The sequence below is a fragment of the Peromyscus eremicus genome, chromosome X, assembly GCF_949786415.1.
Source record: "Peromyscus eremicus chromosome X, PerEre_H2_v1, whole genome shotgun sequence".
Classification (NCBI taxonomy): Eukaryota; Metazoa; Chordata; class Mammalia; order Rodentia; family Cricetidae; genus Peromyscus; species Peromyscus eremicus.
Genome location: NC_081439.1, coordinates 100,885,496 through 100,901,729, shown reverse-complemented (window position 1 = coordinate 100,901,729; position 16,234 = coordinate 100,885,496). Strand labels below are relative to the sequence as shown.

General features: G+C 39.6%; 1 protein-coding gene across 1 annotated transcript; it reads right to left on the bottom strand.

Annotated features, from left to right (window-relative positions):
- Positions 1-2,176: 2,176 nt before the first annotated feature.
- Positions 2,177-14,395, bottom strand: LOC131900179 (rhox homeobox family member 1-like). Its single transcript, XM_059251541.1, has 3 exons — positions 14,007-14,395; positions 3,624-3,669; positions 2,177-2,401 (listed from the first exon to the last, which is right to left on the bottom strand). The coding sequence occupies exons 1-3, from the start codon at positions 14,378-14,380 to the stop codon at positions 2,177-2,179; spliced, it is 645 nt and encodes a 214-aa protein (XP_059107524.1). The 5' UTR covers positions 14,381-14,395.
- Positions 14,396-16,234: the final 1,839 nt, after the last annotated feature.

The following is a 16,234-nucleotide window of genomic DNA, read 5'->3' as shown; positions in this document are numbered from 1 at the left end:
TTAAAAAAAGATTTGTCCTATTTCATGTGTAAGAGTGTTTTCACTGCATATAGGTATGTGCACCATGTACATGCCTGGGGTCTGTGAAGATCAGAAGAGGTTGTCAAACCCTTTGGGATTGGAGTTTAACTGCAGTTATGGATGGTTGTAAATTACCATGTGAGTGGTGGGAATAAAACCTGTGTCTTCTGCAAGAGCACTAAGTGCCCTTAAACACTGAGCAATCTCCTCAGTCCCCATTATCATTTAAAAAGTTGTGTATGTGTAAGCTGCATCATGAAGCCCAGGACATCTGCTCAAGGGGCCATTAATGATACCTTTACCTTGATGTAGTTTCATGTTCCCGTCAAAATTAGCCCCTTCCCTCAAAGTCGATAGCCTTATACATGCCCCTGTTCTCTACTACTGTGCATGAGGAAACTTAAGGATTTCTTTAAAACTGCACCTGCCTGTTGTGGAATATTCCTTCACACTGCGAATATGTGTCACTCTGATTGGTTTAATGAAAAGCTAAATGACCAGTAGCTAGGCAGGACTTTTGAGGCAGAGAGAATGCTGGGAAGAAGAACAGCGGAGCCTCAGAGAGTCACCATCCAGATGCATGGAAGCAGCATGGGCATTACAATATAAAGGTTACCGAGCCACATAAAAGAACGTAGATTAAAAAGAAATGGGTTAATTTAAATTATAAGAACCAATTAGAAAAAGCCTGAGCTTTCATAACAAGAAGTCTCCATGGTATGATTTGGGAGTTGGCAGGACAGACAGAAAAATCTGCCTACATCTGCCTTTTCTGGTTCATCTCAGTACTGTCTTGTTGGACCACAGGAGTGTGGATGAGGATGCAGACACTAGAGAGGACCTACAGCAGGGGTTCTCAACCTGTGGCTTGCAACTCCTTTGGGGGTCGAACAATCTTTTCACAGGGGTCTACTAAGACCATCGGAAAACATAGATATTTATATGATGATTTGTAATAGTACAAAAATTACAGTTATAAAGTAACAACGAAATGATTTCATGGCTGGGGGTCACCACAACATGAGGAACTGTATTAAAGGGTCACAGCATTTGGGAAGATTGAGAAAAACTGGCCTAACACATATGATGTAGTCAATTATCAGTGTATTTCTCAACTCCGGTTCCTTATTAGAATTTTACTTCCGGTTCCTCATTAGAATTTTACTTCCAAGAGTATGTGTGTGAGCATGGCACAACACCTGAACATGTGGATGTCAGTGGAAAACCTGAGACAGTCTGTTCTCTCCTTCCATCCCGTGGGGCCCAGGGATTGGAATCAGGTCTTCAGGAATGTCATTGTGTCCCTTCACCCACTGAGCAATCTCCCTGGCTGCGCTAGGGAGTTTTTTCTTTTTTCTCTTTTAAAATTAATTTTTTTCCCAGCCTGATCACATTTTCCCCTCCTTCCCTCCTCTCCTCCCAGTCCCTCCCCTCAACTTCCCCTCTCCTTTCTCTTCAGAAAAGGGCAGGCCTCCCATGTATATCAGCCATCCATGGCATATCAACACTAGGGAGTTCTGAAAACAACCTTAAATGTTTTGACAAGATGAAGTCACTTCTAAACAGTTCTCTCTGTGAAAAATGATGAAATGAGAATTTGCTGAAGTGGGAGCAAGGATAGCAAAATAAAAATGTGGAGAAATTGTATGTGTGCACTTTCCTTACCAGCCTCCCCTGATGGGGGTAGTAACCATCAGCTAGCCCTTCCCATCCCGAGTTTCCGGTTCCTTGTTTTGCTCTGGACACATCTGTTGTTTTTGCTGAATGTTTGCTTCTTAGGTACACACAACAACTGCTGCTGCCAGTGCCCGATGCTCATGTTCATGGCCTCCTGATTCCACTCACATCCCCTTTCCCCAAGAGCCTCTTCACAGACAGCATGTGGGGAATCAGTAGGCTAAGACACTGATCACACAAGTCCCAGGAGAGTTCCTGACAGGCCCCTGGGAGGCTGCAGCAGACTGTGAAGCCAGGACAGTAACTGCCCATGAAAGCTGCTCAGGCAGAGCCTTCCCTCACTGCCAGGAAGGGTATGACCACTATGTGTTCCAGCCCCTCACCTGCTCTGTGCTGCCTTCTGTAGAAATTGTAATAAAACAGCCTTTTCTGTGGAGGGCACACACAAGGAGTAAATGGATAATTCTGTACTTTATTGCTAATGTAAGTGGGGAAAGATAGGGATGTCCTGGCCGGCATGGATGTCAAAGTCCTGGTGAGACCAGATGAGCCCATCCCCCACTTGTTCCTGGAGAATGATGACATTCTTGGACTCCACCAAAGTCTTCATGGCGAGGTCTTCCTTGGTAGGAGGGGGATGTGTGTTTGTCATTATTGCCCTCTGATTCTTCCTAAGTTTAGCTCTCTTGTTGTTAAACCAATCCTGAAATCAGAGGGAGAAAGAATTAGATTAACATATTTAGCAGTTGCTGCTGTGATGGGAAAACACATCATGGAGTATCATTTGACCCCATGAATCTCTTTTTAACCCACCATGCAGTTTTTAAGTGCTCACATGCTTTGCATGGCTGCAGCTACCAGTTGTGCATGGTCAAGAACTTGTCTACAGTTTCTTAATTCCTGTTTTGTATGCCACCAGCATAAAAGCAAAGAAAAGTATCACATAGCACACAATACCACACCCTTTATTCTGTACAACTTTACCCAATTAGAGCCATGTGTCAAGCTCTCTCTGCATAGGCTTACAGTCATTTTTTAAAAAAAATTTCACTTAGACAGTCTCATGCATCCCAAGGTGATCATGAACTTCCTTTGTAGCCAAGAACCAACTCTTCCACCCTAGTGGGAATTTGGGGCAATGTTTGTCCTGGACACAAGATATAATAATACAAGAAACTTACATTTAGAACTGCTGCTGTCTGGATCACTTTTACAACACCTTCTCAAAGAAATGAAGAAATTCACCCTCTTGGACTTTAAGCTCTCTTTCCACATTTGTCTCACATAATATGGAAAAGCCTTAGTTTATGAAAGAGTATTTTATGGCACAATTATTCCAGTTCCCTCAAAGTTTTTCATTCACTCATTCTTTTACCAAGTGCACATGTGATCTTTTGCAACCCAGATACTCCCTGCAACCACATGATCATTTCCAAGTCACCCTGAGTTTCAAAATGATGCCCAACAGAAGACCCCTGTGAAATACCCCTATGTGTCACAAGGAGTCAAATGTTAATTATGGCTCATATATATGTATACACATTCATATATGTGAAAATATACATGCTACACACACACACACATACATGAGAGAGAGAGCGAGAGCGAGAGCGAGAGCGAGAGCGAGAGAGAGAGAGAGAGAGAGAGAGAGAGAGAGAGAGAGAGAGAGAGAAGAGAGAGAGAGGTGAAGATGCTGTTTATTTTGTTTTGCTTTTACTTTAGGAACACATGTGACTGCCAGTCATGGGGTAGAAACACTAGCTGAAGTTTCCCTTTTCCATTTCATGTAGTCCAAATCTTATTTACCAACATAAAACACACGAGGAAAAAATATAGCAATTGCACATGCCTAGGACAAGGTCATCCATGTCCTGAGGCAGGTCTGAGATCAGCACTGTGGTAAACTAATACATAAACTGACTGACCTTCACTTTCTGTTCATCCACGTTCATGAGCTCTGCCAGCTCTTTTCTGTGGAGAAAAAAAGACAAACATTGAATATTCCATACTAGGCAGGGAATCAACTACAACTAGTATATGTCGTGTATACTTTAAAATTTAATAAAAATTAAATTTAATACCTCGCTCTCCATAGTTATTTTTACTTCTGTTGTAGCCTGCCTCCAGGAGGCCCTCCTCCTAGCCCACCCCAATCCCTTAGGGACTCAGCCTCCCTCCAGTTCTCTCCCACTGCCCCTCTCATCCTTTCTTTCTAGCCCAGCTCCATTCCTTTGTGACTCCTCACTGACCTGCACAACAACTCTACCAAGGACGCCCAGCCACCATACTTGGATGAGGCACAGCTACCTCACTGCTAGCCTTACAGCAGCTAGGACCAAAGGACTCACCCAACAAAGATGACACCAGATGTCTACACCAAGAAACACCCCAAACATCATAACTTCAGATGCCTAGGTCCCAGCACCAAAACACAAACATGAATCAATACAATGCTTCCTCAAGAAGTCAGCAACTCTATTGTGTTAGGCTGTAAGAAAAGCAATTTAGCTGACACATAAGACAAGGACTTAAAAAACACTGATTCTTAATATGTTCAAAGACTTTAAAGAAGACACAAATAAATACTTTAAAGACCATGAAAACACCAAACACTTGAGTGAAATAGTGGAAGTAATTTAAGACATGAAAGTAGAATTTAATGAAGAAATAGAATCACCAAAGAAAACCCAAAATGAAATAAAAAGGAAAATGAAAAACTCAGGATGCCAAACAAAAAGCTCATATCTAAGCCTCAGCAACAGATTAAAAGACACAAAAGACAGAATTTCAGATCTTGAAGACAAGGTAGATGAAATGGATATCTTAGTAAAAGAAAGTGTTAAATATTAAAAAGAAAAATCCATGCATAAATAACCCAGGAAATCTGGGACAATATTAAAACACCACAATTACAAATAATAGGTATAGAGAAGGAAAAAAAAGCCTAGTTCAAAGGCGCCAAAAATATTTTCAACAAAACCATAAAAGAAAACTTACCCACTCTAAAGAAAGAGAAGCTTATCAAGGTACAAGAAGCATACAGAACACCAAATAGCCTGGACAAGAAAAGAAAATACCCTCGCCACATAATAATCAAACACTAAATATATAGAACAAAAATAATATTAAAAGCTGCAAGGGAAAAGGACCAAGCCACATGTAAAGGCAGGCCAATTAGAATAACACCTGACTTTTCTATAGAGAGTCTGAAAGCCAGAAGGGATTGCATAGATGTTCTAGAAGCTCTAAGAGATCATAGATGTCAGATCAGGCTACTAGACCTAGCAAAATTATTAATCACAGTTGACAGAAAAAGAAAAAACATTTCAAGATAAAAATAGATTTAAGCAATTTGTGCCCATCAATCCAGCTCTACAGAAGGCACTAGAAGGAAACTTCAGGCTGAAGAGAATGTTAACTGTGCTCAAGAGGACACAAAGAATAAATAATCCCAGAATCGTTAATCAAAAGAGGGGAAATCCTACACCACAACTAAATAACAGGAATCAATAATCACCAATCATTAATAACTATCTATACTAATGATCTATACTCTTCCCCCCCTCAAAAAAAAAACACAGACTAACAGATTTGATAAGAAAATGGGATCCATCTTTCTGCTGAATTCAAAAAACACAGCTCACCACCAAGGACAGATGTTACCTTAGGGTAAAAGGATGGGAAATGGTATTCCAAGCAAATGGAACCAAGACACAAGCAGGTGTAGCTATTTTAATATCTGACAAAACAGACTTCAAAACAAAACTAATCAGAAGAGATAGGAAAGAACACTATATAGTCATTAAAAAAAACCTGCCAAAAGAAAAAATTACAATTCTGGACATTTATGCACCAAACACAAGGGCTTCCAAGTTCATAAAAAATAGCTACAATCACATATTAACATAGTGATAGTGAGAGATTTTAATATCCACTCTTACCAATAGACAGGTCATCTAGATAAAAACTAAACAGAAACTTCTAACTAACAACATACCACTAATTTAATAAACCAGAATAATCCCTAACAATAGTCTAAAACATTTGTCCTTATCCCCACAGATAAGTGTAGTCTTCTCCCTTCATTAAGGAAGCTTCTCTTCTCAACAGACAGAGACCACTAACAGAAAACCACAACCAATCAATATGCAGAGTTGTGGGGCCCAGTTCCAACAATACATCTACAAAACACCTAAGGCAAGCTGAACAAGGATGACACCAATGAACATCCCAAACTGGAGGGAAAGAAGCCTACGAGGCCTCAACTGTACACAAAGAACTATAGGCAACTGAAGAAGGCTAGAAATGGGAGAGGTGGCCTTCCCTAGGGAAGAGCACTCTAATTGGCTAAGGCCAAAGCCCCCAAAACATATATACAGGTAGCGTTATAGTGACTGAACAGGTTCTATTTAGGAATATATATGCATACACACACACACACACACACACACACACACACACACACACACACTAACAATTTGATTTTTTTAAAAGAGGCCATGAATTTGAAAGAGAATGGGAAGGGGTATATGGAAGGATTTGGAGGGAGGAAATGAAAAGGAGAAATGTTGTAATTGAATTATGATCTCAAAAATAAAAATTTTAAAAATTAAAAAGGAAAAAAATATCACAAATCATGTGGACCTAACAGAGAATTCTAGGACAATCTACCCAAACACTAAAGAATATAGTTTCTTAGCAGTGTCTCATGGAGCTTTTTCAAAAATAGATAGAGAAAATATTGAGACATTGTGTCTTACCAGCACACAAAGCAAGTCTTAATATATATAAGAAATTTGAAATAACATCCTGTATCCTATCTGACCACCAAGGATTAAAGCTGGATATCAACAACAGAAGTGGCATAAATTATATGGAATCATGAAAACTGAACAACTCACTGCTGAATGAAAATTTGGTCAAGACAGAAATCAAGATGGAATTTAAAAACTTGGAATTGAATTAAAATGAAAACACAAATTACCCATACCTGTAGGACACAATAAGGCAAGTTAATAGTACTAGAAACCTACATAAAAATGGAGAAATCCCATATTAATAACTTCATGACACACTTGAAAGGTCTAGAAAAATACAAGTAATACCCCAAAAGACTAGACAAGAAGAAATAAACTCAGGACTGAAATCAATGCAATAGAAAAAAAAAAACTTACAAAGAGTCAATGTAACGAAGAGTTGGTTCATTGTAAAAAATCAATAAAATCAACAAATCTTTGACTAAATTAACCAAATGACAGAGGAAGAAGATCCAAATTAATAAAATTAGAGATGAAAAGGGAGAAACTACAACAGACTCTAAGGAAATTCAGAGAATCATAAAAACACTTTAAAATCTGTATTCCATCAAAGTGGAAAAACCTTAAAGAGAATAAATTTCTTATATATACAACCTATCAAATTTAAATCAAGATGAAATAACAGTTTAAATTTCTGGTGAAATAGAAACAGCAATTTAAAATCTCCCTACCAAAAAAATCTCAGGGCCAGATGGATTCAGTCCAGAATTCTACCAGGCCTTCAAAGGAGAACTAACACTAACCTTCCTCAAATTATCCTGCAAATAGAAACTGAAAGAACATTTTCTAACTCTTTTTATGAAGCCACTATTATCTTAATAGCAAAACCACACAAAGAACTAGCAAAAATAGAAAATCACAGGCCAATATCCTTTATGAACATACATGTAAAAATTCTCAATAAAATGTTTGCAAACTATATCCAAGAACACAACAAAAAGATTATCTACTGTGTTCAAGTTGACATCATCCCAGAGATGCAGGGATGGTTCAATATACATGAATAAATAAACATAATCCACCACATAAACAGACTAAAAGACAAAAAAACCCATGATGATTTCATTAGATACAGAAAAAGCCTTTGATAAAACCCAACATCTCTTCATGATAAAAGTCCTGGAGAAACCAAGGACACAAGAGACGTACCTCAACATGATAAAGGCAATATACAGCAAGCTTATAGCTGACATCAAAATAAATGGAGAGAAATTAAAAGCATTTCCACTCAAATCAGGATCAAGGCAAGGCTGTCCATGCTCTCCATATCTATTCAACATAGTACTTGAAGTCTTAGCTAGAGCAATAAGACAACTGAAAGAGATCAAGGGGATACAACTTGGAAAGGAAGAAGACAAAGTATTCTTTATTTGAAGGTGATATGATAGTATACATAAAAGACTTGAAAAACTCCACCAGGAAACTTCAATAGCTGATAAGCACTTTCAGCAAAGTAGCAGGATATAAAATCAACACATAAAAATCAGTAGCCTTGCAATATACAAATGACACACATACTATAAAAGAAATCATGGAAATAGTACCTTCTACAAAGCCTCAAAAATATAAAATATTTTTTGGTAACTCTTACCAAACAAGTGAAAGACTTATATAATAAAAATGTTAAGACACTGAAGAAAGAAATCACAGACACCAGAAGACGAAAAGAACTCTTATACTCATAGACTGATAGAATTAATATTATGAAAAAGGCCATACTACCAAAACCAAATCCACAGATTCAATGCAATCCCCATCAAAATTCCAACATAGTTCTTCATAGAAAATTTTAAAAATCCTAAATCCATATAAAAATACAGAAAACCCAGAATAGCATAATAATCCTCAATAATAAAAGAATGGCTGGAGGTATTGCCATCCCAGATCACAAGTAGTGTTACAGAGCTACAGCATAATAAAACAGCATGGTATCGACATAAAAACAGACAGGTTTACCAATGGAATGGAATTGAAGACCCAGACATAAATCCACACACACATGCGCAACTGATTTTTGATAAAGAACCCAGAAATACACACTGGGAAAATGACAGCATGTAGCTAGAGTTTTCCTGCCTGGTCCACAGTCAGGACAAATCTCTGTCACCTGCCAGTCCCACAGCCACTCAGACCCGACCAAGTAAACACAGAGACTTATATTGGTTACAAACTGTATGGCCGTGGCAGGCTTCTTGCTAACTGTTCTTACAGCTTCAATTAATCCATTTCCATTAATCTATACCTTGCCATGTGGCTCGTGGCTTACCAGCATCTTCACATGCTGCTTCTCATCATGGCGGCTGGCAGTGTCTCTCTGACTCTGCCTTCCACTTCCCAGCTTTATTCTCCTCCTTGTCCCGCCCATACTTCCTGCCTAGCCAATGGCCAATCAGTGTTTTATTTATTGACTGATTAGCAACACACTTGACAAACAGACCATCCCACAGCAACAGCATCTTCAACAAATGGTGCTGGTCAAATTGGATGTCTGCATGTAGAAGAATGCAAATAGATCCATATCTATCATCCTGCACAAAACTCAAGTCCAGGTGGAAAAAAGACCTCAACATAAAACCAGTTACACTGAACCTGATAGAAGAGAAAGTGGGGAACAGCCTTGAACACACTGGCACAGGAAAAGACTTTCTGAACAGGACATGGATAGCACAGGCCATAAAACTAAAAGTTGATAAACAGGACCTCATGAAACTGAAAAGCTTCTGTATGGCAAAGGACACCATCATTAGCACAACACTCCAGGGCAGGTCCCATGTCCAGGAGTAGTTGGCCAACACAAAAGATACTCTGTTTTGTTTTGTTTTATGCGTGTGTGTGTGTGTGTGTGTGTGTGTGTGTGTGTGTGTGTGTGTGTACCTTTTGCTCTGTTTTGTTATTTTTTGTCTTGTTTTCTTTTTTTAAGTTTGTTTGCTTTGATTTGGGTTTTGGTTTTGTTGTTTTTCCTGTTTTGTTTTGTCTTCTTTTTTTGAGAAAAAGAAAGTTCATGAAGTTGAATATATAGGGAGGATATTGGAAAAGTTGGGAGAGAGGAAGACTATGATTAAAATATATTGTATGAAAAGTGCTGGGGGATGTCTTTCTGTACGTTGTGAATATATGTTGTTCCCATAAATAACAAGCTGCTTTGGTCTATGGCAAGGCAGCTTAGAGACAGGAGGGCAATCCAAGGAGAAAGACAGGAAAGAGAAAGGCAGAGTCTGGAGAGACACCAGCCTGCCACCCAAGGAGCAACATGCCAGCAGAACGGTAAAGCCACGGAACATGTGTCAAAACATAGATTATTAGAAATGGGTTAATTTAAGATATAAGAGCTAGCTAGCAAGAGGCCTGCCATAGGCCATACAGCTTGTAAATTATATTAAGCCTCTGAGTGATTATTTTATAAGTGGCTGCTGGACCACAGGACCAGGCAGGACTGAAGAAAACTTATGGCTACATTTGGCTACCCAAAGTGTTGGCTCAAGTTTCCACCTAAAACCTGAGAGAACTTAATAAAAGATTCTAAAGCAGAGTCCAAAACAGCTTCCTACTTCGTGTCTCATGTGGGCCGAGATATAGGGATGCCAAGGTACAGAGATGCCGCATCTCTGTACCTTGAGCACAGCGTGGCAGATTTCTGCTTCAGTACACCGTGACATATCCAAGCTGCACAGCATGCTGCATGGTGGATTTAACCTTTACTCATACAGACAAGAAGGGTTTATGGACCAGCTGCATGCTACCTGATGGCAGCATGGATCCCAGAGTTAACGAGGTAAGTGTGACTCTCCTGGGTACCTCCTCCATGTTGGGAAGCTGAAATGGGCAGAGTCAACAGCCAAGGCTGCTACTTTTTGTCCTATCCTCACAGTTTAACGATTTAACATGTCTTCTGGTCAGAGAAGGATTATAAACACACAAAAGACAGATTCAGATGGAATAAACCTCTAAACAGTTTACAGTGTGTGTAAAAATGTATGTAGGCTTGGAAGAGAGAGGAAAAGGAGGATAGACAGTTATATAAAGAAATAGATAATTAAAAAAATAAAGTCTTTAAAGAGACAGAAAAGTAGTACAAAAATTAATCTATGTAAAGATGGAAATTACACAGAGAGTCTGGATTATATTGTCTTTGGGATTTTTTAACTGCAGAAAGACATTTGATTGTAAGATTGCTGAGTTAAACCAATATGTATATTTTAAAGGTATCTTGACTTCAAAATTTGTGTCTAAGGATACGTTGCTTTGGAAAAGAGGTTCTGCTTTTGTTTCCACAGAAGATGAGAACCTGTGGATTGCTTCCAGGCTAACATGGTTTGATCAACCAAGACCCCCTGAAAGGTCAATACAGCCTTACAGACTACTACAGCCAAGATTTAACTATAATTCTTAATTTTCTCAGGATCCCCATAAGATTACCAGTGTCCCCAACCAGCAGGAAGTAGTATGAGAAGCTATGCCCAAATTCCCAAAATATTGTTTATCAATGTTTATTTTATTTAAAGGAGGTTGATTATAAATGCATTCTCTTTCTAAAGAAGAAAAGGGGATATAGATATGATAGGATGAAAGGATACATTATTGAACCTACTTTTAAAGAGCAATAACTTATTTGAAATGTTTTACATTGCTATGGATTTTAGTTTATTGATAAAAATTTAAAGTTAATTTTGTTATACTGTATGTGTATTTTTACTCTTCTTTAGGGTATTATGCTAATGCAGCTCATTTAAAATGTAATATGTAATTAAAAATACAACTTAATAGTCATCTATAATAGTCAAACTTATAGTCATATTAATTATGTTTTCTAGATATGCAGAGATACATTTCAGATAGGTAATCTTCAAAGACTTCAAAGACCTCCAGAATATGGCATTTAAAATGTTTCAAAAACTTAGACTTTCTGGACAATGAGATACATCTGCTCCTGGCAGCACCAATTTACTTCAAAGAAGATGATGGGCATCGAAGAATTTCCATATGGAGTTTGCATTCCTTACGGCAAAAGTTAGCTATTTGGGCAAGAAACTGTTGTTGCCTGGACTGCTTAACAAAATGTTGTATCGACTGAACATGCAGGACTCATGGAAAAATGACCACTAAATTTTGCCAAAACAAGGCAAGATGGTCCTTCAGTTTCCTCCTTCAAAGAGGAGACTGTCAGACATTCTGCAGGACACAGGGAGAAGCAACTGAGAGACTCTAGGCCTGTAGGCTAAAGAATGGATGCCCCAATATTGCAGAGGAACTTTGGGTGACTGTCCAGGCAGCCAGCTGTCTCTGTCATTTCCAGAATTTTGGAAGCTGCTTACAAAGCACGTTCTGTTTCCTTAGGTAGTGTTATATCCTTCTGGGGTCTTTAATGTAGTTGAAGACTAGATAGTTACAATTATAATTTTCCTTGGTTATGATAAAAGATAAATTATATATGAAAATTTTGACTCACAGAAATAAGATAGATGATAGAGTATTTTCTTTAATTTTGCCAAATACAAATAGACTAGATACTGTAACTGTAATTCTTGCTTGACAACTGTTTGTTATATATGATTTTACTATATTAAAGATAAAGCCTTCCTTTTTGAATAGGTATAAAAGAGGAAGTGCTGAAGGATGTCTTTCTGTATGCTATGAATATATGCTGCTCCCATCGGTTAATATATTAGCTGCTTTGGCCTATAGAAAGGCAGCTTAGAGGCAGATGGGAAATCCAAGGAGGGAGACAGGAAAGAAAAAGGCAGAGTCTGGAGAGATACCAGCCTGCCACCTAAGAAGCAAAATGCCAACAGACTGGTAAGGCCACAGAACACGTGTCAAAACATAGATTATTAGAAATGGGTTAATTTAAGATATAAGAGCTAGCTAGCAAGAGGCCTGCCATAGGCCATACAGTTTATAAATAATATTAAACCTCTGAGTAATTATTTTATAAGCAGCTGCAGGACTACTGGGCCAGGTGGGACTGGAGAAAACTTACGGCTACAGAAAAGTAATTTTAATAAAAATTTTAAAAAATACTATCTCCCTCACACCTCTACAAGTCGACTTTTCAGTAATCGTTAGAAGGAGCTTTATTTAGAGGTGGTTTGAAGGGAAATGGAGGAGTGGTGCATCTTGAGGAGAGGGGAGGTGTGTGTGGGGGTATGAGAGGAGTGGAGGGAGAGGAAACTATGGTAGTGATGTAATACATGAGAGAGAGAGAAAAAAAAAGAAGTGGTTTTTTTCCTTGTCTGAAAATTAAAGACTGCTTTTACTGCTGTATGGTCTAGTATTATTAATGTACTCTTAAAGAAACAAATGCCTAAATCTGCCACATACAAATTACACAATTTTTATGGCATTAGGAATTGTACTGTAGCCCCAGATATGCTAGGCAAGGGGTCTACCACTGAGTTGTATGTTTTTTATATTTATATTTGTATTTATATTTTTTTAGTCTTATTTTGAGACTGAATCACAGTAAGCTGCTCATGCTAGCCTTGAGCATCCTCTTGAGCCCTGATAAACCTGGGAGTTTCCATCTTCTTGGATCTGCCTTTCGTGTGGCTGAGATTATAGAGCTGTGCCACTAGGTACAGCTAACTACACAAACAGACTGCCAGAATGGTATATGTTTGTAGGGGCATGGAAGTCTTCATTTTCTGAACATTTGATCTCTGAAAAATTTTATGTACAAAAAGCAGGCCCCACACAGGCAATACACATAAAATAGATAAATATGAATGTTTAATCAATTTTAACCTTTCTGTATATTGAAAGAAATGATCCTGAGAAGAAAACATCATGCAATCAGACAGCATATTTGAACATCGATAACTCACTTCAAAACACACCCAGACTTAGACAGGAGAAGACGACTTTTTTTTTTTTCTTTCGAGACAGGGTTTCTCTGTGTAGTTTTGGCGCCTTTCCTGGAACTCACTCTGCAGACCAGGCTGGCCTTGAACTCACAGAGATCTGCCTGGCTCTGCCTCCCGAGTGCTGAGATTAAAGGCCTGTGCCCCACCACTGCCCGGCCGAAGACGACCTTCTTAAAGACATTTGACTATGAAGATACGTCATGGTTGGTTCAAGGCCAGCCTGCACAACTCAGACCCCGGTTTAACAAAACTAAAAAAGATGTCGTGGTCGCTTACAGGCTCTGGTGGCCCCCACAACGCCGCTCATTCAAGGAGCCCGAGACTCCTTTGCAAAAGCCGCCACTGCCTGCTGCTGTGTAGGTCACCCCTTTGCTCAGGTTCAATGGCTGTTTCTTCCTCAGAGTGAGATCATGGCCTGCGCTAGCTAGAGGGCGCACTCCTGTGGCGCCCACCGAGGCTCTTTGCCTTGAAGCTCCTCGAGGAGCTTCTACCTCAGGGGCAAATCTATACTTAGCGTGGGTGAGTCTATATGCTGAATCTCAAAGACATTAAAAACTTTTAACAAGAGTGAGGAGAGGTCAGAGGAGAGGAAAAGGAGCCCAAAGTCCTGAAGGACAGACTTGGTACACACCTTCTGAGGGCATCTGGGTAGTGAGTTTCTTCGAAGACTGCCCGCAGTTCCCACAGCTGTCCAGGCGTGAATCTGTATGGTCTCTGACGAATCCTGAATGATGGCTGTTCATCTACCACAGTCCTGGCCACCTCCAGCTCTTCTTGCTCAGTGTTTTGGCTGTCATTCATGTCACAGCCCTGGTAGCTGTGGTTGTCTACAGAGCTCTGGTGGCCCTCCAAGTACGGCTTATTCAGGGTGTCTATTACTCCATTGTCAAAGCTGCCACTGTTTGCTGCACAGACCACCCTTTTTTTAGACTCAGTCGTTACTTCTTCCTCATAGAAGCTCACGCCATAATAGTCGTAGTCGAAGTAGAAGTACTTGCGTGCCATGACCTGAGCTCGTCAGAAGGCGCACCCTTGTGGCTTCCGCAGAGGCTGTGCGCCTTGAAGCCAGCTGAGGAGCTTTCTGGATTCCCCAGGCTCTAATTGCTACCCCAGGCTGCACACGTCCCTCTATGCATGCGCACGTGCCCCTCTCCACCGCTGCTATTGGCTTTCAACTTACAACTCTGGGTGAGGTTCTAGTTTAGGCACTCAAGAGGCGGAGTGTGGGCACAAACTTGTGTATGGATCCACCCCATGGAATAACAACACTTGCCATAAGTAGTATGGCAAAAAAAAAAAAACCACCAAAAAAAAAAAAAAGGCTGCTTGAAGCAGAATGCTAGTTTTCTGACTCATTCGAGAAACAGACCAGTAGTTGATCCTGAGATGAGGAATTTCCTTGGGCCTGAGAGAGGATCTCGACGATGGCTGAGAATGCATTTTAAGGTGATTGAAAGATGGAGACAGGTTATCAATGAAAATAAGATAATTAAACTATCATATTAGTATATAATTTCTGATTTTTCTGATCTGGTCCTAAATAAACCTTCATCTTTTTGTACTATTATTTGAAGCATCATTCTCATTGTTGGAAATTATGAAATCAAAATAATGATCAACTCTGAAAAATATTGGCTGATTCATTACATCCTGGAAAATCAAATTAGGCCGTGATTTAATTCTGTGTAAAAAGAAAAGGAAGCACATGTGTGTAACTATGAAGATTTGTTTTTAATTTTAACAAATAGTACAATCATATATATTTTTATATATATTGTGGAGTATCCACCAGAGAAAACTGCTTGGACAGGAGTTTAAGAGTTTGGGACCCCAAACCCTAAACCTTTCTCAGGGTGACCTTTTAAGCACAAAAACCATGTTCTTGGTTGACAGACTACAGTTAACGAGAACAGTTGGCCAGAAGCCGAAGTACAGAAGCCAAAAAGCAAGGTTAGTACATTTAGAGACTTTTCTAGAACTATGGACTTTGGTGGATTGGGTCTTTGTTTTCATTTTGGCAGGTACTGTCTACGTGATGAGTTTTACAACCTGAATGGTACTTCCATCATGAAATCAGTTGTGCTAAGGTCTAGGGGCCTACTAAGGTCTGGGCCCTGATATAGTTATGTACACAATCATTTTAAGGTAAAATTCTTCATGATTTATTATTAGTAAGTATTTGACTTGTATACAAGTGTTTCATGCCTGTCTACCTTTGATGACATAAAATTTTAGGTCCAAGAAGGTCACAGTTTAAAATATTTAGGGAGGTCTTGTGAAGGTTCAAGGACTCTTATGGACCAGACTTATCGAATTCAGCAGTGACTGGATATCCAGAGATTTTTGGATCCGTGTACAAAGCCCCAAGGTCAGCAGATCTGCAGGGACTATGAGGGCTCATCGTTCTGACTACCACTCCTATTCCTGGCTGCTGGGTGGCTTCAGTCAAGTCTTGCTAAAGCAATCTGGCTGTTACTGCTTCTCTATGATCTGGACAGTCCCTTGGGGACTCTTCACTAACATTCTTCCTAGTGTCCTTATCTGAGAGAAGTGCCTAATCTAACTTTGCCTACAATGACAAGACAGTCTGTAGCATTGGCCACCAAGCTTACAAATCTTGGCTCTAACATCATGAAGCTTACTCTTACCATTTTCGTATCTTTGTGCCTTGTGCCCCTTTCTGTGCTTTTCTTCAGTCCACCCATGGTGTCAGGTAATAGCCTGGCAGTGAGGGAAGGCTCTGCCTGAGCAGCTTTCATGGGCAGTTACTGTCCTGGCTTCACAGTCTGCTGCAGCCTCCCAGGGGCCTGTCAGGAACTCTCCTGGGACTTGTGTGATCAGTGTCTTAGCCTACTGATT